The sequence below is a fragment of the Suillus paluster genome (genome assembly GCF_016628075.1).
Source record: "Suillus paluster strain FC165 chromosome Unknown EDB91scaffold_180, whole genome shotgun sequence".
NCBI lineage: Eukaryota > Fungi > Basidiomycota > Agaricomycetes > Boletales > Suillaceae > Suillus > Suillus paluster.
Genome location: NW_024537740.1, coordinates 1 through 22,077, shown reverse-complemented (window position 1 = coordinate 22,077; position 22,077 = coordinate 1). Strand labels below are relative to the sequence as shown.

Below are 22,077 nucleotides of genomic sequence, written 5' to 3'. Positions count from 1 at the left end.
AGAACCAATTCTGTACAAGTAATGTTCGCCTGTGCGGACATGACAAATTATGGGTGTCTAGAGCTCAAAGCACCGTTTGGTGGGTCGCATTGAGGAAAGTGGGCTGGTGATATATACCATATATCCATCGTGACCAACAGGAAGCGAAGCCAATGGCACTGCATCTCATGTGGCAAGCATCTCATACATGTTCAAGGCCTGCTCTAAAAGGGGAAATTAAAGAGAGCGTGAAACTCACATCACAGTATACGTTGTTGAGGCGTGTCCACATTTTTTGCAACTCCCATCATCAGCTGAAACAAAGCACACGAAAATGAGCTCCTGAAACATTGATGGCAGTTGTCTGTCAGACGAAGATAGGGGTACATGCTTGCCATCGAAAGGTATCTCTTTCATCGCGACCTCCTGCCGTTTACTAATCAGTATAAGACGGGCAAAATATCATACTCCGGCTTTTTACTACGGAAGGCATAGACCTAAGCGTGAAGACGCACAAAGGTTCTCGAATTGACTTTTGAAGAATTTGAATTGAGGCAGGGAGATTTGTTGGGGCTCTTAGGCATCACTGAGGGTGGTCGCCAGACAAGCGTTCTCACAACACACGTCGTGTTTCATGTGATGATGGGTCCAGGTGGAGGAAGGTCATATGCACTTCTGACGATGCCTTGGAGTTTTAATTCGTGTTGGAGTGGTAGATGAGAGCGATGTTGCCATCGGATTCTGGTAAAAGATGAACTGTCGTTAGTCTCCGTGGTTGAAAAGAAGGAACGACTAGTAGCCATGCATACTTATTCTGGTGAAGATTTTAGTGTACTTATACATAACGAGAAAAAACATCTTACTAGATATTGTTGTCGGCTCCATACTACTTGTACTCATATGTAGAGTCATAACTGTAGCTTGCTTTTATTAAAATTGTATATGATTTGCCTAGAGAGACTAATGCAGAGGGTGCACACTGCAAATGGACCGCCGACGTCAGGTTGACTGTGCACAGCCACTGAACGAGGCCTTAGGCGCCTGCCGGCGGGCCACACACGCACGCTCATTATGACCACCGACTACAGGGTCTCCTCATGAATAGCCTAGTGTATATCTTGCGTGCTTGCTCAGCATACGTTCTTAAAAGTAAGTTAATTTTGAACTACGGTGTCCAACGGATGTAAGTCCGCTTCCGTTCCTCTGTTCTACATAATAAGACACTTCTTTAGCCAACCATTTCCCTTTCCGTGCACCACTCCACTAAGATCGCTCAGTAAATATCTGACCATTAGCTAAGCTCTGATATTTGGAGAAAAAGTATGTTTTTTTACATAGGATACATCCGACTTCGACCTCAAATCTTGCCCAGGTACTCTGTTTTCAAAGCAGGTAGCTCCGGCGGTCCTGAGGGGAGAACCACGTCCATCTCGTTGACTTCAACGAAGATTTCTCCTTCAGTAGTTCCTCTTCTCCATTGGACACGACTGAGTTCCGCATGGTTGAGCAGCCATGTCGAATCGACGTGGTAAGTTGCAGCCAAGGAGCGGATGCTTATCATCGCGCGACAGACGGAGACGGCAGTAGTTGCTACTGCTATTCTGGGAAATAGAAGTTGTGAGCTAGTGAACAACCAAGAATGATGTAACCTTACTCTCCCCCCAGAGCTGAATAGAAAACCTGGCAACGATTTCGAGTTTAACGGGTTGTGCAACCATGGTCATGACACTTACGCTTATATCCCGTGGTCCAGTCAGAGAAAGACCAATGATTTCGTACAGCAGCGCTCCTATCATTTGCTTTAGTGTCCGCTATACGGGAAGAATCAAGATATACTCACCGGCTGCAAACGCATACACGAACACCCCTCTAACCAACCATTAGCTTTCGTAGTAGAGCTTGTGACCAAAAAGGGCCTACTCTTTTAAGAACCGGTGGATGATTCCGTGTGTCTGTAAGGCTGCTGAGCTGATGCAAAAACGATGTATCGTTAATGAGAGCATGGTCGTATGGACAAGTAAGGCTGGCAGGTAGATGACGGATAAAAATGAAGTGTTCGGCGACGAGGTCGACGGGTCGTATATCCAGAACATGGCATTCCTAACGTCAGTGAACTTGATGGCGGCAGCCATTGCAGTTCCTGCTGCCGAAACGGTGAAAACGGTGACCGCCAGCCATCTGATGAAGCGACTCCGAAGAAATAGATGCCATATCCGCAATGTTACTACGCCTGTACACATCGGGTCATTCAGCGGAATCCATGAACGCGCAAATGACAGACATTGGCAAAGTTCCAAGATGACGATTACAAAGGTGAAATCCACAATAAAAAGCCGGTGCAATACACTATCTCAAAGTGTAAGCTTGTCTGTTGGGGCCTTGACATGGGTAACTCACTCCTGTGAAAATTGTAATTCAGACCCTAAACAACGTTACGCGGAGCTTAGCAACTACCCACGGTAGAATTGGAAGGTATGGCGCTTCCTATTTATCTATTAGTTGGAGCCGTGACGGGTAAGTTCACGCTGACGAACCATAGAGAACCAAACTAATCTTGTCAACTAGTGCGACGTTATAAGATGGCATTAAACACGTACATCACTTCTATCAGAGCCAAGTATCGGATCTATCAAACCAACGAATGAGTACTGACGACGACAACACAATTCATCGACGGCATTACACTGAGATACAGTATTCTCGCAGCTGACCATGGCCCAGACCAGAAGAAGGTTACCTAGAACAATGGGTGGTCAGTTGTTGGTCAGCGCGAAATTGCTATCGATTATGTATGCGACGATACCTCCTGAGGGAACGTGATAACATGATCGTATACCACAAGGGTGAATGATGCCATAGACAATTGTTTGGAGGAATAGCTCGCCCACAATGCCTGGACGTCTGGCATGATAAATTGCGGATGCCCTGAGCTCGGGCCTCGAGTACTTGCGTAGAAAGAGCTGTCTGGGGAGTCGCATCAAGGAATGTGGACTAGTGCTACTATATAACGCTGACACTGACAGATATCTATCATGATGTACAGATTTCTACAGAAGGCTAAGTTGATGCCGACATTGACCTGGTAGTCACTTCCTATATAGTACACGTGGGCCTGCAGCTCCAAGGTGAGAATTAATTAATTTATAGGATTCAATCCCGTTCCACATCTTACATGTACAGTGTTCTAGATCGTTGTGTCCACATGATGACTACCATCATCGGCTGATACACAGCCATTCAAAAAATATCTCCTCAGATTCGTCGATAACACATGTCCGTTAGTAGATTTGAAGATAGGAGTGCGTGAACAACTCTCCTTGCTCTCTTTCACAACAACTTCGCACAAAAGAACGACCTCTGTCCTCTACTATCATGCATTAGGTGTGGGAATTACTCGGGTTAGCACACAGGTTCAGTAACTATTAAGGTATCGAAGGCTCATGCGGCAGTGTAGGATGCTAAAAACGTATGACCGAAACGAGTTCATCGCCGATCTACAACTGAATCAATCACATCCGCAGTCAAAACACAGCTACGAGTCTTACCTATGATACATCGATGATCATTGGCTCTTCGTGGGAGCGCCTAGATCCTCAAAACGATCACTGTCACTCGCAGATTGCACCGCATCCAGAATATCCATGCCACTAAGATTCATCATGGGGAGTTCTGCCTCGTTGTAACCGTCTAGCTCGACGAAAATCTCGCCATCATGATCTCCCTTGGTCCAATGGACACGACTGAGTTCTGCGTGATTGAGGAGCCATGCCGGATCTACGTGAAGCGTCGCAGATATAGATCGAATGCTGAGTAATGCGTGGCAGACGGAGACGAGGGTCGCGCCAACGACGAATCTGATAGAATCATTGGTTTTATGATTTCATACATGAGTGAGCTATGAGAGCGACCTACCCCCCTTGTACACCTGTGTAGTAAATCTAAAAATATAAGCTGCCAAGCCGAACAGGAAACGGGTTGGCACTACTCACATCCAGCTGCGAAACATTAGTTAATGAAATGGAGATAATTGTATACAGAATCGATCCTGAGCGATAGCATGACAGATATGAAAGTCGATGTCGAACTTGACTGCTTACCCGTCGCGCATGCATACATTATTAAGCCCCTGAGATATAGTGAGTACGTGATCGAGTAGCTGCACAGTCAAGGGCGTACTCTTTCAGGAACCCGCCCTAAAAGTGAAGAGCGTCTCTGAAATCGGTCGCTCGTCATATACCTATATACCTTGAGGCCAAAAAGGACGCTATGATTTACAAAGGCAGGCGCGTAGACAACGGCGAATATAGAGGGGTTTTTGATCAAACTCGGATGCTGCATTTCTTGATAGATACGGTTGAAGAGAAAGCCAATTAACGTCCAAGTCGAACATATGCACACGAAGTACAGCAACGCAGCAAATCTTCGTATTAGCTTGTTCCTCGAGAAGAGGTACCAAACACGGAGAGCGATGACAGCTTTAGGGGTTATTGATAGATGCATCAAAGGAATTTCAAGCTGCGCACCTTGACACAGCGCAGCGCCCAGAGTGATCAACACGATATCCGCGATAAGCAATGCCTTGAAGCTTAGTCATAAATCAGCGTGAAGCCTCGATTGACAATAAAAACTGGGAGACTCACACCTGCAAAGTGGTCTGAGCAACTGTTTACACCCCCAAAAAAATCACTTACAGTAGGATTGGAGACGCGAAATTGCTCTGAGATGACATGAAGTCAGAGAGTGCCTGCACCACAAAGGCCTTCCTTACGGTAGACTGCAACACTGAGAGACGATGAGAATGATCAAATGGAATAGTTAAAAGCACTCACAATGCTTGCATTAATCCTAGATATCGTATCTGAAAATCAACAATTAGGGAGAGGTTGCACTGTAGATTGGGACATAGATCACGCTAAGATAGAGAAACCTAGATGCATCCCATGGACCAGTCCAAAACAGATTCACCTACATTTATCGTTAATCAATAACTTCGCGATCCTGTTAGGAACACGACACTAGCACTGACCTCCTGATCAAACGTTATTACATGGTCGTAAACAATTAGAGCTGCCGAGGCGACGGCGACGTCTGTAGAGTGAATTATCAATGATGCAACCGTGGTACTCTCGTAGTGGGCCATGGTCGACATAGCTGAAGAAGGGTGGAGAAGAATCGCGGGGATCCTCTTATGTAGGTTGGGGTTGCTGATGCACACGAGGCGGTGCCACCTCATGATTGCAATGATTACATTGCAACAGAAGTTAATGATCTTGATACATAACATGAGTCTTTGCCTGTCTTTACCCGCACATGATAACATGAAATCAAAGTAAGAATGGCACCCATATGTGTTGGCCGTCTCAAGTCTGATGTATTTTGAGTCCTGACGAGGTCGTTGATCGTCGTCTCCAGTTCTGAGAACCTCAGAACAAGTCAGAATAAAATTCCACGCTTGTCACAAACTTCATTGCAATAGTGAGTTGTTGCTATAAGCAATTTATGTATCAAGTATTTTTGCTTAACGTGCCTCAAAACGTGCTCACTGGCTAATTGCCCGAGGGCAGCTTGATCGCTTAGGAAAAACTATGATCGTGTGGAGTACTCCGGTGGTGCCATAGTAGTTGAACTTCAAGAACAGAAAGTCCCACGTGTCCCATTGACAAGAGTGTCGACGTTCAGTCGAACCCCGGGTTTCTCACCACTCAATCGATTCAAAACTTACCTTCAAAAAAATTTTGAAGTCGCCTCTTCATTAAATCATGTCCAAAACGCCCACAGGAACGGCGAACTGGTGGGAGTGCGCTTCAGCGGCTTCCAAATTCACACCAAGGACATTTCAATTCACGGTTACAAAAAAATGGCCGGAGTTGCACTTTCGGCTCCCAAATGTTGAGAAGAACAAGACACATACGTGCAAGGCTGAAGTGTGAGCCGCAAAAAAAGCCCTGAGCATCTAAGTAATATCAGCCGGCTGCTTCTTGAATGCAAAATGGGAATCGCGTGAATCGCAACCGAAGTCCATCCGAAGTATCAGCAAAGGACTCTCCATGATTGACAATTTTTGCATGGCATGAATGCATAAGGGCATGCGAGACAATCGACGTAGATGTAGATAACCATAGCTGTAACAGCTCTTAACATACTCAAGGAGCGAACAAGGTGCCGAGGAAAGCCTCTCCAGCAGAGGAGCCCTTGGCCTTCTTTCCTTTCTTGTCTTTTTGCGCCTTGACACGCTCCTGTTTGACTGTGACGCATAAATATGAAGTATAAGTAATGAATTTGGCAGTAGGAAGGGTAGATAATATACGCACGCAATTCTTGCCTGCGGAGGGTCTTGGCGTAAGGGTTCATACGGAAGAGAACGCCCTTGTTGACGAGGGGGTTCTTCTTCTGCGTCCATGGGCGCTTCTGGACCCTGGGGCCGGCAGGGCGAACAACAGCTTGAATCTCAGAGCTGTTGATGAGACGAGTGACATCGGGGTTGGAAATTTTGGCTGTAGGGAGGCTAGACACACACAATTGTTAGTCAGTTCGTAAGGCGCTGCGTAAGGGACGCACAGGTAGTCCTTCTTGTACAAGGAGGCTTTGTCAAAGGTGCCGAATACCTCGTCGAGCAAGTTGAAGGCACCCTCTGTCCAGATGACGAAGCGGCCAATGTGTCCACCAGGAGCGAGTTGGAGAAGGTTCAACCTTTGGACGTTGACAAGTTCGACACCAGGCAAGTTGCGGAAGGCCTTGACGATACCGTTGTCTTCTTTGAAGACGACAAGAGGGCCACGACGTTGGCGGTAGCGACGGTTGCGCATCTTGCCCTTTCCTGCACGGAGTTTGCGCGAGTTGGAGACCTTGGTGACATCCGTGTATGCGTTCAGGGTCTGGAGAAGAGCAATGGCCTCCTTGGTTTTCTTGAAGGACTCTGCTGCGTTCTCAACGACAAGGGGAACCTCAGCGATCTGCTCAATACGGTGACCGCGAGCGAGAACGAGGGATGGGAGCGCGGAAGCTGCGAGTGCGGAGACGGTAGCGAAGCGGCGCTGATTTTGGTTGACCTTGACGTGCCATTTGCGCCAAGTCTTGGTGGGGGCGAACATGCGACCGCCACGGCACATGTTTCCGAAAGCAGCCTGAGGAGATATTGTCAATGCCAAATCAGAGATGGTATGAGTGTGTTCTACGCACCTGACCGGAGCGGTGGGTACCTCCACCACCGACACGAGGAATACGTGCAACAGCACGACCGGTACCCCAAGACTCAGCGGAAGTCTGGTGACCGGCCTTCTCGCTGACAGCGTAAGCCTGACGCCTGTTCTTAGCCATACTCTCTGAGACGATATGAATTTTCTGATCAAGGTGCAGAATATCTGATACGCACTGTGAACCTGGGCGACTACATCGAGCCTGATGGGAGCGGTGAGGACGGCAGGAAGGGGGAGGGAGGTCGAGGCCTCTACTTGAGATGATTAGGGTGGACAATCAGCGAGCAAAACGATGAGTACAAACCTCCGGAGACGGATTGGACGGTAACGGTGGGTCTTGAGGCCATTGTCGTTGATCTTGACGGTCTTGAGAGTGTGTCCTAGCCTGACGTGTTGATACGAGAAATAAAGTTTGCTAGTTCTAAGCCTCAGAGCAAACACAACCAAATATTATCCCACATAACCACAAACACCGAGTCTCGATCTTCTTCAGACCTTGACTCGCATGTTTCGCAAGAGGTTAGGACTGGTGCAACGACGTGTTCCTGATTCACGCAACTCGAAAACAGGTACACGTTGTTGCAGTAGCTACACAATTGAGCATGGCGTAGAATTTAGTCTACGTATAAGTTGAGCAATGCGCGCCCGTTGTTGGTCTCTTGGATGCATTCTCCATGATATCAAACACGATACGCGCGTTGGCTCAGGGCTTTCTTTCATATCTTACAGTGAGTTACATGTTCGGTTCGAATTAAGACATTCGTGCATTTTCAGCACCTTTGGGCTTCGAACGATCGAGAAACTCGTCATGATTCCTCCTATCGATAATTGGGCACTCAAAATACCCTCTCTTTTCTTGGGTTGCAGGCGCCTCAGTTTCGCGCACTGACTGCGAATCTATAATTGGGTGCCTGCAACATTGCCGCCTCGTCCTCTGCGAGGGTCGCGTTCACTTGCATTCTTTCCGCCGACTTCTTTACACATCTTCGCCTAGTATGCTCACCCACAAGCTCACGTCCAAAGATGTGTCGTGTGCTAAGTCGCAACCAATATCTTCCCCTATTCCGCTCGCAGTCTTCGTAGATGCCGCGACCTCATTCGGAATTGGGTTCCTAGCAGACAAACACTGGTTAGCCTGGCGTCTCCTGCCTGGCTGGGATTCAGAGGGCCGTGAAATTGGTTGGGCCGAAATGGTTGCCATCGACCTTGGTTTGCGTGCCCTTATTCACTCAGGGCTCCGTGACGTTCACATCCACATTCATTCTGACAACCAAGGCGTAGTTGGGGCGCTAAAGGCCGGTAGATCTTGCGGTCTAGCTCAGAATGATATCCTCCAACGTCTTTCCTCATTCGCGCTTGAGCACAATGTTCAGTTTTCGGTGGAATGGGTCAAGTCGGCTGATAATTTGTCTGATTGCGTTTCCAGAGGCATCTTTCCACCCACATTATCTCGCTTTAGCCCTTCTCCTCCTCTCCCTACTTACCTGGAAAAATTTGTATGTCTGGTTTGAATCACGTTCACCTTCTCGCTGCATCCCACGCTCCCGTCTTCATTGGTTTTTTGCATTACATTCTCTGTAGGTCTTGTGACTTATCTGCAACTCATCTGTGTATGATATTCTCCTTTGTAATTTCACTGCTTGTCTGATTTTGAATTCAACCCTGGCTACTTATCACCCACATACAAGAACACCGAGTCTTGTCTGAGCTTGTTCCACGAGGGTCAGAACTGGGGCAACGACGAGTGACGCTCTCCAAAACCAGCTTCACTTCGTTGCGGCAGCTCCACAATTGAGGATGGCGAAGAGTTTAGTCTACGTGTAAGTTGAGCAATATCACACGATCGTTTTTGGATGATACGCGCATGAAGCCCTGAAGCCCGGACAGCTGGAGTAGCTTCTGATTCGAACCAACGTGTGGCGAAGGCCTGTGCAATACTCTTCAGGGCACGTTCGGTTCGAATTAAGGCTCATCTGTGCATCTTCAGCACCTTTAGGCTGATTTCAAACCTGTCTGTTACGACATGCCAGTTCACTACTTCGACATGACTTGCCATTTCGCCACTGTGTCTGGCTGCCGTTAGTGTCTGACCTTTTTCTCCATGCATCTCAGAGAAGACTCGGAGGTGCTTCTTTCTCAGAAAGCTCAGCATTTCAGCATCTCATCCGTCTTGCTTTCGATTCTGCATGAACTGACTCTACTCCGTGTAAATATCGTGGCATCGTCCGTGACTTCGAACACATGCTCGCTGCCCGCCAGTGAAGGCCTTTTGTGCGCGTTTGGAACCTCCCGCGTGGGATATGATCTACAGCTGGAGCGACAAAGCCACGAGGTAGCAGTGATACTAGTCGAAGACGGTAGCTATGCATGTACATCATGTGCGCATAGTAGTCGCGCATAGAGGTTCGGGACACCGGGCTTTGAGAGAACTTCATACTGACAGTGATGCATCATTTTCACATTTCCCATTCCTCAAACCTACGCTTTCCTGTAGTTTCTTTTCTGCCTCTAACCATTCAGCAAGAGCACCACCATTGCCTCCCCAATTCTGCTGGCCTACGATCTGCTCTTTCTTAGCCTGCATCTCTTCATTCCCTTGATATGTCCTATGCGCATCAATTTCGTACATACGTCCCGTACGTTCCGATTCACGTGCTACGAACTGAGTGAATGGGAGGCGAACATCCTGGTATACTTTCAACGCGGTGGGCACGTTATCCAATGTTGTAAGCGGGTGGGCAAGAATGCGGCCAAGCACAAAAGCATCCTTCGTACAAGATGAGATCGCATAGTCTGGCGTGAGATCGCGCCTACCTCCATTGCCTGACCAGCTCCGGCGCCCAAGTAGGGTGTCATGGCATGGCACTACACGATTTCGTCAAAAGATCTTCTATATAATTAGCAAGGAGAAGCGTACCGCATCACCTATCAGGGCAACTCTGCCGTAAGTTGATAAAGGCAATTCGTTTACTACATGAAGGGCCCATCTTGAAAGGTTTTCGCAACACTGAAGACATGATGTCGGTCGAAGGAGGCGTAACTCAAGAACTTACTTTCAACAGGTTCTCGAAAGCGGGGTCGAAGTCCTGGTATAATTCCTGGACCTCTTCTTGGGACACATCTGAAACCCAATGACCCTCGAAAGGTGTGCCAGCTTTCTGTTCATCAGTGACAAATGCCACAATATTGATCAGTGTTCCTTGTAAAATCGGATATGACACGGCATGCTATGAAGTTATAGATTCATCAGCAAGCAGAGATGAGTGATCGCAACAAACTACCTTTCCCTTCCCGCAGAACTATGAAGTAAAAATGTCATTCCCGACGACCATGACCGCTACTCTGAGAACTTACTATGATAAGACCCCCAAAAGCCACGTTGTTTGGATCTATCTGGGAGAGTTTGTTCGCCGAGATGACAGCGCGATAAACCATCGTTCCGGTCCAAGATGGATCTCCGTAGTATCCTATCTTACTTGGGTCCACGACGTCTCGGTCTAACGTCTGGAAGAGCGTCTTCCGCACCGAGGAGTGGACACCATCTGCCCCTATCAACACATCCGTAGTTGCGGTGCTGTCATCAGCGAAGCGAAGTATGAACGATCTTGGTGAATGGTTGCCATATTGAGTGAGGCGTTTATTAAAATGAAGCCTGCATGACGAGGGGAGATGTTGCGTCAGAATGTCGACGAGATGCTGGCGGTGCATAGCGGGTGGCGCGTTTTCCAAGGTCAGACGAAAACCACCCTGTGAGGAATTAGACCTCCTGGATTTATCCCCTGTTGGCACGAATCAAGTTACACGCGGATGACAAGCAAACTCTTGAACAGACCATAGCTGGAGGAAGTGGGTTTGTACGAGACACTGGAGATCTTTTCGTATATACCGAGTTCTTCCATGACCTTTGATGTACGCCGCGAGACTGTAACTCCAGCCCCAGCGGTCGTGATGGCGTCATGCGCTTCATATAAGTCTATCTGGATATCGTGACCTGCGAACTTCCCAATTGTGATAGCGAGGAGAAGCCCTCCTATGCCCGCACCACTGCACAGGGAACTCAGTCCGTGTCACGTTCATGAAGGGTTATCTGACCCACCAGATTGCTACTCGAAATTTGGGAGTGGCTGATGGGAGCGACATTGATTATATGCGATACAATTACAGTGGCTGCATTTTATAGGCCAGCTTGATATGATGCAAGCCTAGATCCTTGGTAACCGGCCAGAACTGCCTTCAGGAACAAGTTATCTTCAACGGTGAGAGTTGAATTCAAAAGCGTTTCTCCGACTCACAGAGGGAAAGGGATCGCAGGCATGATCGCAGAAGTATTCGAATATTTATTCGATCTCGCTAAAGTGTGCCTTCAATCACAAAGTCTTGCATCCTCTAGACTGACATGTCGCTCGCGGAGTTTGATTCGCCTTCGTTGATACGCTCACAGGGCCTACCAAGCGTTTCCATGGTTTCCATGACTGAGACCGCCCAGCTCTGTTCACCTGTTATGACGATCATCGGGTCACAAAATGACCAATTCAAGTTGGCGTGCGGCATATCGACTGTGCCTAAGATGGTTTGAACTTCCAAAGGGGATGTACAGCGCTGGACGTAGTGAGACACAGGCCTTCGGGATGACAGTTCCAGCTTTCCATGTCTGCAAACTGTTTCGAACCTATCGCATAAAAGACCCCGGAACGAATTCACAGTTTGATCTGAATCGACTGCCAGCTACTTAGACCGAATAAAAGGAACAGGCCTTCTTCATTGCAGGTCCCAGGTGGCACTATCCCGAGGCTTCTCGATCGAGCCTCAAGCCAGGCCATGCATTCCTGCAACGGGCGTCAATAAAATGACCGATTCATGAGATCATCCGTTACGTACTCTTCCCTTTGCTTCGCGATCTGCGATTCCAATTCAGCTTTTCTCGATCAGCTTGTCGCCTCGATCCACGATCATCAAAGTGCTTGAATTTGACGGAGTAGAACACCAAACCGAACTCAGCTACGATTGTCATTAATTTACGTCGGGATGAACGTGTAAAAGTTATTATACTTACATAGCCACATGGCATCGATCGCAGTGACCTGTGTCACGTACTTACTCTTCGGATGTCGGTCAACTCGTGGTAAACAACGTACGTGGGGGTATCTTCGTCCTTGTCAGCGAAACTCAGATGAAAAGAATTATTCGTATAGATTCAAGACCACGTGGTGCGCTCGTAGGACGCAGATGCGTCGCCAATACCCTTGGCACAGGCACATTGGTGGAAATAGCCAGCAGCGATAGCTTTTCTGCGACAAGGTCAATGCAACGTAATTTATCCAGCTACGGCATGGCACATGATGACGTCGAAGTTTGTGCATGCAGAAATGATCTCCATTTTTTTTAGAACTTCATGATGTCTTCCAACCTGTTCGTGTGAGGAGGAGGGTTCATGAAGTCGAACTCAAGAAGGCTCTTGACGCCAAGAGACTTCAGGAGCAGAACAGTTTGGCGAGATTGGTGCGCTGGATTTCTGGGATGGTATTTGGGAACATCTCATTGCGATACGCCATCTCTGTAGACAGGCGGTAGCAGACCCTATGGAAGTAAAGCGATAAATATTGTGCGGCTAGAATGAAAGACGTACCCGCTGCCTGTACGGCCGGCACAGCCAGTCCGTTGGTTGGCGTTGGCGTTGGCTGATCGGTGTGATCTGCAAGGCATCCATGTCGACCTTCCAGTTATACACCTTAAGCTTTGAGTAGCCCGCGTCGACCACGTTATAATGTCATCGACCGTCAAGGAAGTCTCAGCAAAGTTAGTGGCTAATATGACCTTCCATTGTCCATCGGGAGTGGCTTCAAACATCTTGGCCTGAAGGTCGGCAGGCGTCTGCGAATAGATTTAGAGCACTTCCAGAGGGGCGGGCTGATCAAGCTGTGCCAGTTGCTCTGCATAAAAGACTTGGTAAACGACGTCGTTCAGAGTTGATGTTTACATATCGTTAATAACCTGGCAAGTAAATTGTCTTCTTGTCCAGTCATAGATACGAGGATACCAGCGGGAGGGAATGAAAGATGGATTTGGAGAACCTGCTTCGCATCGTTGTCGAGTCTCGGCGTAGTCCTCACAAGGTGATTTGGAATGGAACACTTCCACCAGGAATGTACGACTAGGAATAGTGTAACAAGGCGCATTAACTAGAGCTGAAGAACGCCGTCCACCATGCCTGACAATAAAGAAAACAAGATTAGCCAGGTGGAATACGAGAGAGATAACCCGTACATTTGAGCTTGGTTTCCGTTGATGTACAGTCCTCAAAACGGATCGCATAACCAGCGATAGAGTCAAGCTTGTACTGAACTTGAAGGGTCAACACCAGAACAAAGAAGGTCGATCTGAGGACTTGCCTCCATCTCCTCAACGACACGTTTTGCTATAGACATAACGACCACACGACGTGGCTGAGTGTAACCAATGAGACCATATGCGCAGTATCCATCCTCGTAAAGGAACTGTGCCAAGTGGGTGATTTTCTCGGAACCAGCCTCGCCGACAACGATGACAGCTGTATACAGTATATTTGAATCATAGATCATTGCGACTGCATGCTGACCCTAGTTTTCTCGAGACTCTCTCGACACACAAATGCAGGCAAATCAAATCTCTGCTCCTTCAGTGTCCAGCAAAAGCTGACCCCAGCGGATGCTTTCAAGTAGCTAGCTATAGCAAACATAGAATCTCCCGTAGGATCCTCTGTCCAAACTTAAAAATAGATTAGGTAAAGATGGACGCGTTGCGGCAGTTGTGCCACTGCCTGTGTCTTCTCTCTTAGTTGTGCATACCTGGTGATCGCCCGATGGAATAACTCACGAAGTGGCCAATCGATGGGCGCATCTAGTCCGGTGACTCTGGGACGAGCTGTGAACGGAAAATTCTGGGGACGGTCGGCATAGGTAGAGCGGTCAAAATGTAGTTTCGTTGAGCTTCTGAAGCGTTTCCTGCGGTGCGATCGCGCTGCAGAGAGCTTGCACGACGTTTCGCCACCATGCGGAATCCTGGTAAGCGTTACCGAGCAGGATTCGAAAGGACTGCAAATTTCTCACCACCTGAGGACCGTCAATTTTCCAGTCCGAACGTCCCACGCGCACAAAGTGTGCGGTTCTCCGTGAAATTCTGATGGCTGCAGCTTCGGGTCAAGAAATTAACTGTCCCGACTCCGCTTAGGTTTACAGTCCCAGTGCCAGCAGCCACAAATTCGCGGCAACCGTCCTGGCAGCGTGCTCACCTCGCCGGCACTTACCATATATTCTCAGGCATTTTCTCGTGCTCATCCTGACCTCCGAGACACATTTTATTGAGTCTAGATGCTTCATGAATAAATCTTTTCGTGCATCTCAGGACTGTACATCCAGGACTGCAAACCCCACCAAAAGGACCGTCAATTTTTTATACGAAGTCAGTCTTAAGTGCTGGTGGTAGTACTGAAGTCTTGCGTACAAGCCTTTCGAACCGTGTTCTTCGCATTGGTAAACAACATGCAGGCAATTAAAGGGGCGACAAAAACATCGTAAGTGCCCAGTTTATAGGCACTCTCGTCTGCATGTAATAATGCTCCTTCGCTTCAGCTCGCACGTTCACAAGTGACCGTATGTCCCTCCCGGCATTATACCCGCGGGTCGGAAATTCAACACTGTACCCGTACCCCTCAACACCGTACCCCTACCCACTAGTAGGGGTATGGTGTTACCCGTACTAACCCGCGGGTACACATACTACAACTCCAAGAATTAGCACTACGTAGGTCTATCAGTATTTCCTTTTCTTCAGAGACTTCACGATGTTAACAAGGTCCTCCGGCGCTACAAGATCACAGCGTAGCGACGAACCAAAACAGAGGAATGCGCGGGTCGATAATGGAGACAAGCGGTTTCGAGTGAAGTGTAGAAGGTGCCGGCCTTGCGAAAACACTCGTTCGACTGCAACTGAAGTAGCTATGGTGCGCAGCGCATAAGCTGTGATGCCAGCGAGAGTGATGGTGCTTAATTTACCAGGAATGCTAAGGTAATCAAGTGCCATCCGGTGCAGATTTGGATACGTCTTTTGGTGGTGCACCCACCACTGCAGTGGGTCTTTGGTATTCGTTGCCGCAGGTAGTCATCGGGTTCATCTACTGGGCGGTCTCGGTGCCATAGCAGGCAATTTTCAATGTAAGGCCATCAAAAGGGCCCTTACAATTGCCTTTCAATGCCCATTAAAAGATTATCATACCCCATTATATTGGCTTATAACGACATCCACCCAGTGGGCCCTTAAAATATATTGTATGGTCTCGTAAGCCTGGAAACTTTTTTCCGACAATTATCAGACGAATTTTCCTGACACCATCCAAAGGTAGGATGTCCAGGTAGGAGTTATCATCTGAACATCACTCAGCGTCAGTGGCACGAGGGTCTAGACTCTAGAGACAGATGGAACACAGGACATCAGGGAAAACTCCCGATTTTGCCTACGAGGGCTTATGTTTGGTAGACGTATATTATAATCCAGTTGAATCCATCATCTACTACCTCTACCAATTAACTCGTACCAATAGAACCATGAGCAACGGCAGCTGCATCGTCGCGATTTGCACGGTTGATGGACATTGCGGCGGGCCTCGGACGTGCTAGTGCCATGAAGACGGAAAAAACATGAAGTCGCGGGTACTAGTGGCATTGCTGATATATGTGCGCTTCAGAGTGTCCTGGCGCCCATTGAAGGTGCCGGGAAACATGATGGAAGGACTCCATTGGACTCCATTGACGGCCACAATCGCGTGATCACGAACAGTGTCACTGCGAATTTCTGTAGGTTATGTCATCGTAACTTAGTAAGTATCACCGCGTAGAATCAAAAAATGCGAGGATATACCTTGCCTTCCTCAGATGCAATCCAACATGTAGCCTGCTGTCCCGAAGGAGAGACGGCGAAACTGAATTCCTCGAGCTCGTTTCCATCGACCATCACACATGCAGAGAAGTGTCCGAGCCGCATGTGTGGATAGCGCTGCAACAACTTGCAACCGGAGGAAGAAAGCGATGAACGCTCGCGTAGCACTAGATCGACTAGTAAGTTAGTGACTAACCAGACAAGTAGACTAGCACGAACGTCCCTCGTTACTCGTAACCGTACACAATGGACCTGAGGTCATTATTCTATGAAGTCTACAGCAACTTGGAATGGGGGGAATTCTAGAGTAGAAAAAACGCGTACTAATGGTATGTATACTAACAGAGTATTATTATTAGCAACGAGCGTAAGGTCACAAAACGACAGACATGAGTGAACACAAAGAACACTGATGACAGCTGAAACTTGAGCAAGAAGTTTTATACCGGGTATCCACAATGATTGTGAATGAGTTCGAACAGAAAGAATAAGTAGATGCAGTGTGCACCGTCTTGAAAAATATCGAGTTCCTGGGAGTTGGATTGCATGAAGGTGTATTGCGGATGATCTCTGTGTTGCTTACCTCGGAGCGGTGGCGGGAATGCACTAATCCTCGGTCAAATCAAGGACCTTAACAGTGGCGGGTTGCCGTCGCGAAATCCCACTTTCCAACTTAACACGTGATGGCTTCCGGTCCTCAGATGGGGGCAATTGTGCACGTAAACGCTGGAGCTCCATCTGCAAGAAAAGAATGAGTTGGAAGGAAGGATGTCACCTTGAAGGCGAGAATTCACCTCGAGCTGTTGAATTCGGGGCTTCAAGTCCTCTGAGGGCAAAATTGAAGGCTCATTAGGTCCATCGATTATTTCAATTTCATCATCATCATTTGCCTCTTCCTCGATCAAGTTCTTTGATATCGACGGTGCTATGCCCATTGCCTGTAAGATATCTAAAATTGAAAACCAGTGTTAGTGGCAGATATGCGTAGAAAACACTGTGGCCCACCCAAGCGCGTGTATTTGAACACGAAGAGAGTGGTAGGACGGTCATCCAAGTTGAACTTGGATGTGACATGACGTGGCACTTGAAGGGGAACCTCTTTTCCAAAGCTAACAGATAACAATTATTTTTTTAAAAAAAAAGTGGGATGAAATTCTACACACATGACACGATGTGCACATGCCTTCTTGGAGCGTTCATGAACCTTGCCTTCCATACGACGGGTGTGATTGAATTGATGACGTTTCACTACCTTTTCCTTTATGTACCCAGTATTTACCTCCAACACAATTTGACCTATTTCCTTCGAATTTTGATCATCGAGCATTGAGTCATCATCTGAAGTTCAGTGTTAGAACATGAAGGAGACTCTGAATATATATTGCATGCATACTGACCAGTAAGCTCAATGTTTGAGAACATGAAATCTCTGGTGACCGAGTCGTCGATCAGACACGTGCATTCCTTCGCACCAACCCAGCCCGGGGGTACAGCCTCTCCACGACAGTGAAAGCCGTCTACGACGACAACCGATTTGATGCTCCAGGGCTGCCGAGTTATATTCGTCCACCTGACTCCAAATTTCTTATAGATGCATTTGAGTCTTTCCTCCAGTACATACGATGGATGACATACCTTGCCCTCTTCCGATGCGATCCAGCAGGTGATGCGATTCTCTGCTGGTGTGCTAGAGACGATGACATCATACTCCGGACGGTCCTGGCCATCAATAAATACACAAGCAGAAAAATCTCCAAAAATCATGATGCAGCAATATTTCAGTCGGCGAGACTGGCAAGCTTGCACAATGATAAACTCTCGAAAGACTCTTTAAAGTTTAAAACAAGTTCGAAAGCGTTGCTGTAACGGTAATGGGCGAATCACGTGCAGTCCGCGCTGCTTTCCTGCATTCAGTCCAAATTGGATCCAAGCTCCCGCTCATGCGAACACACCTACAGCTGGTACTCCTAGCACCTCCGCACTTCAGAGGGAGGAACTCACCGGAACAACTCACGAACTGACTAGTGGTCCGAATCCACTGACACATCTGAATCCACTACCCTTCAGAATCACCCTTCATTCGGCTTCCACAAACAGCACGCTTATTTATCTATGAGGCCCAGCAGCGTGTTCGTCGATAGCACCTTACAGCATGAAGTTAGAACAACCCCGGTCTGGGTAAGGTCTATCAAGAACTTCTAGAAAAAGCTCGAATGGACATCTTCAACGAACACCGAGCGGCGCCAAACTACATGGCTTCACAGGGACATCTATTAAGCAGACGCTTGCTCACTTAATTGCCTGTGGAAACAAGGAAGACCGAGAAGCGCTTGGAAACTGTGGTGTCCCATTTTCAGTCTTTCTCGCTCTTCTTTCTTTCCAAATTACCAATTCCCTCATGGCTTAGTATTGACACGTCCGAACCCATTACTTCTGTGCCTTTCACCTACTTGAGTATCGCACATCTAGGCATGCGAAACCCTCGACGTCAGAGTGTTGTATATGCCTTGTGAGTGAAGAACTGCATCTTTATCAACTGATCGGGCTCCGTCTGACCTACGTAGCTTCAGCGGCGAACATCCTTTACCCGCTGTTTCACATTCATTCACGCATTTGACTACACATAACGTCCCGTCTTCCCCCCCTGAAGAACGCGTTTAACGCACCGCAGTCCACGCACAACAGGTGACTTGACTTACACCTCACATCAACTTCGTGGTCTATTGATATTGAACCTTGAAGCAAAGCTTTCTCACTCTATCAGAGCAGTGCGCGATTATTGATAGCACGAATTCCTTGACACAACTGGCTCGTGGCGTCGAGATTATTCATCACCTTGTGCTAACTGATTCAGGGCTGCTTCGTGGATGTGGCATCTCGGTGCCTTTGACACTGACGCTGGCTTCACCTACGTTCTATTTACATTTGCCAGAAGCGCGGCTGACACCATGTAACGGTGTCCACACGTTCCATGTCGCCACGTCGCTCTACAATGTATCTAGATCTATGACGTTATCTTTCCCCAAGCCTCTATCTTCCTGAAATATAATGGTAAATCAACCACCTTGGCAAGTCTTGACTGCAACGATGTTGAAGCTCTAGATGGCCTTTGCGAGATACCCTTACCGCGGACTCCCACCTATCAAGACCTATCATGATCGATTGATAAGAACTTCGGACTCCGAGTTTCAAAATCTCACCCATTAGTTTGGCGTTCAAATCACAACCCCTTGTCTGTATTTTATTCCCATTTGTCTGTATCAGCACTAGACTGGCAGGGTATTTTCGATCGCCTTTGATCGAGCATATCAAGGTTGCTATCTGTAAGTATGCATTCTTGATATCTTCAACATGATGCGCGTTGGATCTCCTTCCAAGACCAGGCAGTCATTCTCAAAACCTGCCTACATGGCGCATTCACATTTCAGGTGGCCACATTAGTCCCATGAATCTGAGATATGAAAAACATACCCCGTTTCCACTTACATCTAATAGCCGTCACGGAAGAGGACGTGGGGTCTTTGTCTCTAGTCCTGGTGCGTCATTCCTCCACCTGGTGTCAAATTTCGGGTACGGTCAACTCTTTGAGCCGCTTGAAAGCTGGTGATTCAGGGTGCGGCTAGAGGTTCTAGCGGCAGTCTAGCCTCAGCCGGAGATGTTTCAGCAATATGACTATGTTCGGGAGAGTGGCTTCATCGATGTCCCCGTCAGCCTCATGGAGTTACTTGTGTTGAGGATCTGGCTCGGTCATTCATTCCACTGCGATAGACTTCCAAGATCAGGGTATAATTAATCATCCAAGCAAGATTAGATCTTCAGGAGAACATTTTAAATAAAGGGTGTGGAACACTCTGCATTGTAAGCAAGCAAGCGCGAATAATTTGATAGGTCAAACATCACCCCAGTAACCTCTCCGCCTCCACACTCCCATTTTGTCCCTCCTGACGCCTGAGCCCACGGCAGCTCCGCACGGTATGCTTCACCCCGTCCATAGCTCGACTGATGAGCCAGTTCCTCGCACGCCAGACCGGATGCTCGCGCACATCGACGCGGTCTGGGCGGATGCGGTCCTCGCCGTCGACAACGACAGAAAGTGTTATGATTGTGGTGATAATCGATGCGAGTGCTGTGGAGGCGGATATCATGAACATGATAACCATCTGGAGCCGCGCAGCCTGCTGGACAGAAGAACCACCAAGGATGGCACCTGAAACCATCGATCAGCGCAACCGTTCACCCACGTCATGGCGTGGTTTCTTACCTGTCATCATGCCTGGAATAGCAATAATTCCGATCACGCTATAAGGGCGAACACCGAATGAGAAACAGCTTGTGATGTTTAGATGGTACGAACCTCATTTGGTTGATCGTTGGAGTCAGTGCAAGACGAAGTGCTTCTCGTGCAACAGGTCTACACGCTTCGAACCGTGATGCTCCAAATGCGAGGTACATTTCTACTTTGTCACGATTATCGCTGCAAGGGATTAATATCTACACTTTTAGTGCGTCAGTGGTGCTGGCTTACTAAATCTCCTGTAATACATAGGATACGGAAACAACGATTCCTGATATCGTTCCTCCACATAACATGCCAACAATTGGAACTTGTCGTTTCAAGTCAACACCACAAATCCAACACAAAAAGACGCGCGACGTACTATATTGTTCGGGCTTCCAGAACGGGTCTACAGCCATCGCGAAGCGGATACCGATGATGGAGACAGGTATCGTCGAGCACAGCATGCCAATCAGTACGGAGGAGAACTATGCAGCCGTTCAGAACAGGGTGATATACACCCATCGTAGAGCCTACCATATGAATGTAACGCTTTTTAGATTTGTTCACCACTTCTCTGCGTCAGGAAATAACTCTACAGTAAGAACTACTTCGGACACACCTGCCTCGGTAGTTCCAAGTAAATTCAACAAACCTGAATAGAATAGCTTTAGTAGTCCCTAGCTCCAGTAAAGATACAAAGCATTCACATGCAATACCGCCCACTGCCCATGGATTATTCGTCTCGAATACTTTCTGCAGCACAAGGGCGACTAGCGCTAACTGCACTACGCAGCGCACTGCTGCGGAGAGTAGTGAGGATCCTACTCCGAGTTGTAAGGAGGTGGAAAGGAGGGCATTGAAAAGAATGAAGGAGAAGCCGAGACCAACGTTGGCCCAATCCAGGTGGGTAGAATCTGTAGGTGCCCCGTCCATGATGGTTTCCTAAAACAATTCCAACTCAAGGCTCAGCCTGGGGAGGACCACGCGGTTAATGGTAGCTGAACAACTTGCGACAGCATGTGAAGCATTCGAGTTCAAGCGGGTCGACCAACTGCCAATGACGTTCAGCCGCTTACAGCTCACGCAGCACCACGTGAGAAAACAGAATCAACAAGGGCAACCCATGACAATGATGACATCACAAGTCACAAGGTTTTCATTAAAGATTCAGCAAGCACCCACCTGCATCGTGCACGAAAATAGCAGGATCCAGAAGATACATAAACATTGACTAAATTTCGAACACATCATTTTACTTAGCTCTCTCTAATATATACAGCTGGTCGCTCGTCTCCATCTCCAACACGCTCAACCACTGATGAAGGGGAACCTCCAGAACCGTGGCGATGCCGCCCTGGGGGAGGTTCAACCTCCATCTTGAGAACCCCTGAACGCTGTCTACCGACTTCCATCGTCCGGTTCTGGCGAACTCTGTCGAGGACTCAGGCGATGAGATGAGTGAAAGGCGTCGACGTTGTAAGATCGCGCTGGGAGAGACCTTCTGTCTTGTTGTAGACCCAATCCCCTGTTGCTGGTGTGGGCATGGACGGGATGTAAGGTGGCGAATGACTCTGGAGGAAGAGCGAGGCCCCAGTCTGGGCTGCAAGATTGGATATGTGAACGTGCACTGCAGTTCTGTGGTCAGCTTAACCCAGCAGCTCGTTCACTTGTGCCTCGTACCAGCGTTCTGGTCCGCATATCGATTGTTGAATG

At 48.0% G+C, this 22,077-nt stretch overlaps 7 protein-coding genes across 7 annotated transcripts; all 7 read right to left on the bottom strand.

Annotated features, from left to right (window-relative positions):
• Window positions 1–1,054: 1,054 nt before the first annotated feature.
• On the bottom strand, window positions 1,055–2,708 carry EDB91DRAFT_1175361 (uncharacterized protein). The gene is made up of 9 exons (XM_041320357.1): window positions 2,663–2,708; window positions 2,514–2,605; window positions 2,434–2,463; window positions 2,261–2,329; window positions 1,900–2,209; window positions 1,820–1,848; window positions 1,713–1,768; window positions 1,634–1,659; window positions 1,055–1,580 (listed from the first exon to the last, which is right to left on the bottom strand). Exons 2-9 carry the CDS (start codon window positions 2,563–2,565, stop codon window positions 1,337–1,339), a joined length of 816 nt encoding a protein of 271 aa, XP_041169501.1. The 5' UTR covers window positions 2,566–2,605; window positions 2,663–2,708; the 3' UTR covers window positions 1,055–1,336.
• Window positions 2,709–3,230: 522 nt separating this feature from the next.
• Window positions 3,231–5,775, bottom strand: EDB91DRAFT_1175339 (uncharacterized protein). The gene is made up of 10 exons (XM_041320356.1): window positions 5,523–5,775; window positions 5,006–5,465; window positions 4,869–4,944; window positions 4,671–4,696; window positions 4,503–4,557; window positions 4,217–4,454; window positions 4,077–4,105; window positions 3,952–4,024; window positions 3,525–3,833; window positions 3,231–3,473 (listed from the first exon to the last, which is right to left on the bottom strand). The coding sequence occupies exons 2-9, from the start codon at window positions 5,297–5,299 to the stop codon at window positions 3,542–3,544; spliced, it is 1,083 nt and encodes a 360-aa protein (XP_041169500.1). The 5' UTR covers window positions 5,300–5,465; window positions 5,523–5,775; the 3' UTR covers window positions 3,231–3,473; window positions 3,525–3,541.
• Window positions 5,776–5,800: 25 nt separating this feature from the next.
• Window positions 5,801–7,568, bottom strand: EDB91DRAFT_1351423 (ribosomal protein L4 domain-containing protein). Its single transcript, XM_041326132.1, has 6 exons — window positions 7,480–7,568; window positions 7,352–7,426; window positions 7,159–7,301; window positions 6,538–7,103; window positions 6,291–6,484; window positions 5,801–6,223 (listed from the first exon to the last, which is right to left on the bottom strand). Exons 1-6 carry the CDS (start codon window positions 7,520–7,522, stop codon window positions 6,123–6,125), a joined length of 1,122 nt encoding a protein of 373 aa, XP_041169499.1. The 5' UTR covers window positions 7,523–7,568; the 3' UTR covers window positions 5,801–6,122.
• Window positions 7,569–9,536: 1,968 nt separating this feature from the next.
• On the bottom strand, window positions 9,537–11,540 carry EDB91DRAFT_1351421 (uncharacterized protein; the record flags this gene model as incomplete). Its single annotated transcript, XM_041326131.1, has 10 exons — window positions 11,468–11,540; window positions 11,272–11,406; window positions 11,008–11,219; window positions 10,530–10,954; window positions 10,457–10,474; window positions 10,229–10,402; window positions 10,093–10,182; window positions 9,990–10,040; window positions 9,658–9,942; window positions 9,537–9,611 (listed from the first exon to the last, which is right to left on the bottom strand). Exons 2-10 carry the CDS (start codon window positions 11,313–11,315, stop codon window positions 9,537–9,539), a joined length of 1,374 nt encoding a protein of 457 aa, XP_041169498.1. The 5' UTR covers window positions 11,316–11,406; window positions 11,468–11,540.
• A 1,864-nt stretch (window positions 11,541–13,404) lies between these two features.
• EDB91DRAFT_1064092 (uncharacterized protein) lies at window positions 13,405–13,753 on the bottom strand (the record flags this gene model as incomplete). The annotated part of the gene is made up of 2 exons (XM_041314661.1): window positions 13,405–13,517; window positions 13,561–13,753. The coding sequence occupies 2 exons, from the start codon at window positions 13,751–13,753 to the stop codon at window positions 13,405–13,407; spliced, it is 306 nt and encodes a 101-aa protein (XP_041169497.1).
• Window positions 13,754–16,492: 2,739 nt separating this feature from the next.
• EDB91DRAFT_226349 (uncharacterized protein) lies at window positions 16,493–17,946 on the bottom strand. Its single transcript, XM_041326522.1, has 7 exons — window positions 17,721–17,946; window positions 17,483–17,669; window positions 17,249–17,423; window positions 17,091–17,194; window positions 16,880–17,034; window positions 16,669–16,823; window positions 16,493–16,615 (listed from the first exon to the last, which is right to left on the bottom strand). The coding sequence occupies exons 1-6, from the start codon at window positions 17,847–17,849 to the stop codon at window positions 16,692–16,694; spliced, it is 882 nt and encodes a 293-aa protein (XP_041169496.1). The 5' UTR covers window positions 17,850–17,946; the 3' UTR covers window positions 16,493–16,615; window positions 16,669–16,691.
• Window positions 17,947–19,850: 1,904 nt separating this feature from the next.
• Window positions 19,851–20,850, bottom strand: EDB91DRAFT_1175291 (uncharacterized protein). Its single transcript, XM_041320355.1, has 5 exons — window positions 20,744–20,850; window positions 20,611–20,689; window positions 20,440–20,559; window positions 20,347–20,384; window positions 19,851–20,292 (listed from the first exon to the last, which is right to left on the bottom strand). The coding sequence occupies exons 1-5, from the start codon at window positions 20,826–20,828 to the stop codon at window positions 19,982–19,984; spliced, it is 633 nt and encodes a 210-aa protein (XP_041169495.1). The 5' UTR covers window positions 20,829–20,850; the 3' UTR covers window positions 19,851–19,981.
• Between the last annotated feature and the right edge of the window lie 1,227 nt (window positions 20,851–22,077).